The following is a 3,434-nucleotide window of genomic DNA, read 5'->3' on the forward strand; positions in this document are numbered from 1 at the left end:
CGTTTATATTTTAAATGAACAAATACATTAGAAAATGCGACAATTTTTCGTGACGGGTTACCGATACCTATACCGTAGAAACTAATATGTCTCCTGTCCCTCTAGCTACACTGGCTCACTCATCCTTCAATCCGAAACACACAATACTATTTGACAAATATATTGATTAATTATAGTCATGCGTAAAGCACATGTGTGTTTATAATTCATCTTGTGTTCGGTGGCAATATCAACCTGCATGTAAATCGACCTTGTCCTTGGAAGAAAGCCTTAGCCCAGTAGTGGGAAATTGACAGGCTGTACATGTTGTTGATGAATGATACAAATACTAGTATACATGATTAATAACGGCTCTCAGTGCTGAACTCAGGTGCAGTCGCTTTTATGTACTATTCCAGTTTCACTTTCGCAATTTATCGAGGATTGTCCAACATGTTTCGGCAAGACTTCAAATCCTATTATCTTCCGGTGACATAACTGCAACTTGTAATCTGTGCTCCACGAATAATATTATTATTAAAAGATTCTGTTTACAAAAATTGGGCTAAAATAGCCATTAAATTATTTCTTTTTTTTGAAGACTTTAGGTCTAGTGTAATATTTATAATATTTATTATATTATTAATATTATATATCCTCTGTATCTTAGAATTTAATTAATTTATAGATAGCAGCTGTAAATATAATTATAGATAAAACTGTGCTGTCAATAACCATTTTTTGTTGATTGAAATGAATTATTATTAGGAGTATACTGAATGTGATAATGACACACACACAGGGTAAATCTTCATATATACCCGACTTCTGGGGGGGAGGCCGGTTATGTGAGATTGTACTCACTAAAACACCCTGCGATGGCTGCCACGGCGAAGATGATCTCGCCCTCCCCGCACCCCTCGCTGGTGCGTACACCGGCAGTCCGGGGCCATACCGGACTGCGGTCCTCCTCTCGGCCGTATGAAAACGGATGCGTGAGACCCCCATCTCACGCACCCACGGCCGCAGGGATTGCCCTATTTATTCCGCCCCGGGCACTGGTGCTTGGAGGCCGTGAAGGCGACCCGCAGGTCGCCTCCGCCGGGCAGGATCGGACCTCTCCCGAGCCCGCCCCGCAGTCTCCTTCTGGACCATGACGGTCTCACAGAAGTTGACTACGGCCTCCCACGCCGATTCCCTGCATAGCATCGCCGACACGACTGCTCGCAGGGAGAGATTTCGCCCGATTTGCTGGACCAAGACTTGCCTTTCCGCGGTCCATGCGGGACACGCCTCTAGCGTGTGTTGGGCATCGTCTTGGTCCGCCCCGCAGTGGTGGCAAACCGCCGTCGCCTCGCGTCCGATCCTACACAGGTACTCTCCAAAGCAACCGTGACCGGTCAGCACCTGTGTAAGTCGGAAGGTGACTCGTCGCTTCTGCCGCATCCAGGCCTCGAAGGCTGGCAGGATCGCACTCACGACGCGTTTGTGCGCGTACCGATCTCCGCGGAGACGGGCGTACCACATCGTGTGTGCCCTTCTCTGCTCCTGCCGCCTGAGCGCTTCGAGGACGCTGGCAGGGTAGGACGCACTTCCGCCGCTTTGATGGAGGGCGCGAGTCTGGTCGTAGACCCTCGCGTCCCTCTCCGCCAGGATGCCCAACGGCGGAAAGCACGCCAGAAGGGTCGCCGCCTCGAAGGATATCGTGCGTTATCCCCGCACCATGCGGATGGCCACTCTCCGCTGCAGACTCAGGATATTAGTCTTGCAGCGGCGGGTGACCGTCAGTCGGTGTGACCAAACGGGTGCCCCATAGAGGGCCATCGATCACACGACACCAGCATAGAGGCGGCGAATCTACTCCCTCGGTCCCCCGAGATTAGGCAGCAGTCTGTGCAACGCACCCACTGCCTTCTCGATCCGGGGGACCAGGAGCTTGAAGTGCTCTTCAAAGCTCCAGCGACCGTCCAGGACAAGGCCCAGGTATTTCATGTACCTGGACACCTGGACGTATGAGTCACCTACGCGAATGATCTGCGAACGGGGTGGTTCCCGGCCCACCGGCCACTTGTGGAACCATAGTGCCTCCGTCTTATGCGGCGCTATCCGAAGACCCAGTTTGCAGATTTTCGCGACAACGAGTTCGACTCCGAGCTCGGCTCGCCGTCTGGTCATCTCAAAACTCAACCCGCATGCCAGCACCAGCGTGTCATCTGCGTAGCAGATCACGCTGACGCCTGCGGGGAGCTCGACACGCAGAACCGCGTCGTATGCGAGATTCCACCGATCCCTGCGGAACCCCGCAGTACACTTCCCTCCGGGTCATGACACACACAATCATATATTTATTTATTTTTTGTAAAATTTTTGCATTTGTTATTCGATAACTAAAATATAAGACGAAAAAACATAGATATAAAAAATACCAATTTCTATACATCTTACTTCAAAAAATAACGAACTTCGGGACAAACTTTCATCCTAAATCTCATGTCCTCTCAAGTAATAAATCTCCAGTAATAAATTTCCAAATAAATCTTTAACATCTGTCCTAAACACATTAACGTGAGCCTAAATATCCATTTCCATATTTGTAATATGAGAGATGACGAACTTTTCTACAAACTTTCTTCCCTTAGGACTAAACTCTCTTAAGACATGTTGTAAAATCCTGTTTGGAAAGGATGTAAGCTGTATGCAAATCAGTCATTTCAAAATTTTATTGAACAGTTATTTGCTACGTTTGCACAAATATGACAAATAACATTATATTGAAAATTTCCATCCGTTTGTCGAATTGAATAAGATATATTTCTCTTAATAACTTAAGACTCAACAGAAATATATTGTGTTACATATATTTGATGCTTTTATTTGTAGTATAAATTTATTTAGACGTTGGTGACGTCATCCATAAATAAACTTAATAAACACAAAATTTCCAAAACATCAAAATATAACATAAAACGTTAAGCTATACGATAAGTCGCCATCAAGTAAAATGAGTCAGTCAGTCAGTACGTAAAATAAATAAATATCTACGGGATATGTCAATTGTATTTTCTAAGATGTAAAACATTTTGTACACAATTTTATTGTATACGTTATAGCTTAATATTGTTACAAAATAAATTTATTAAAACAAGGTATTTTTCCAAGCCTGTTAAAATGAGAAGCGCCAAGGGTCTGCCAAACTTTGGTCGGAGGTATTACGTTTAATCTTGTCATCGAAATTCAACTCACGCAGCCATTTGAACTACACCAAACCAGATGTCAATAACACCCTGCGTTTGTCTAATAGTTAGTTACACATACGAGATACCGCAGATTTTCTAGGCAGTTTATTGTAATTAATAAATATCGTTCATAGCAAATCAAATAGCTTTTTGTACGAGTTGAAATTGTGTTAACTTATTGGGTGTTTATTTTCCTTAACTTTCTTAAGTCTGCTTTTC

At 44.5% G+C, this 3,434-nt stretch overlaps 1 protein-coding gene across 1 annotated transcript; it reads right to left on the reverse strand.

The window, feature by feature from the left end:
• Positions 1–1,020: 1,020 nt before the first annotated feature.
• Positions 1,021–3,230, reverse strand: LOC124542724. Its single transcript, XM_047120654.1, has 3 exons — positions 3,223–3,230; positions 1,888–2,269; positions 1,021–1,671 (listed from the first exon to the last, which is right to left on the reverse strand). Exons 1-3 carry the CDS (start codon positions 3,228–3,230, stop codon positions 1,021–1,023), a joined length of 1,041 nt encoding a protein of 346 aa, XP_046976610.1.
• Between the last annotated feature and the right edge of the window lie 204 nt (positions 3,231–3,434).

This window comes from Vanessa cardui, chromosome 1 (assembly GCF_905220365.1).
Source record: "Vanessa cardui chromosome 1, ilVanCard2.1, whole genome shotgun sequence".
NCBI classification, from domain to species: domain Eukaryota; kingdom Metazoa; phylum Arthropoda; class Insecta; order Lepidoptera; family Nymphalidae; genus Vanessa; species Vanessa cardui.

Excerpts from the sequence above, each read along its gene's own strand:
- LOC124542724 (XM_047120654.1), bottom strand. Across the intron at positions 1,672-1,887 it reads TCCCCCGGATCGAGAAGGCA|GCGGCGACCCTTCTGGCGTG; the intron begins GTGGGTGCGTTG and ends ATATCCTTCGAG.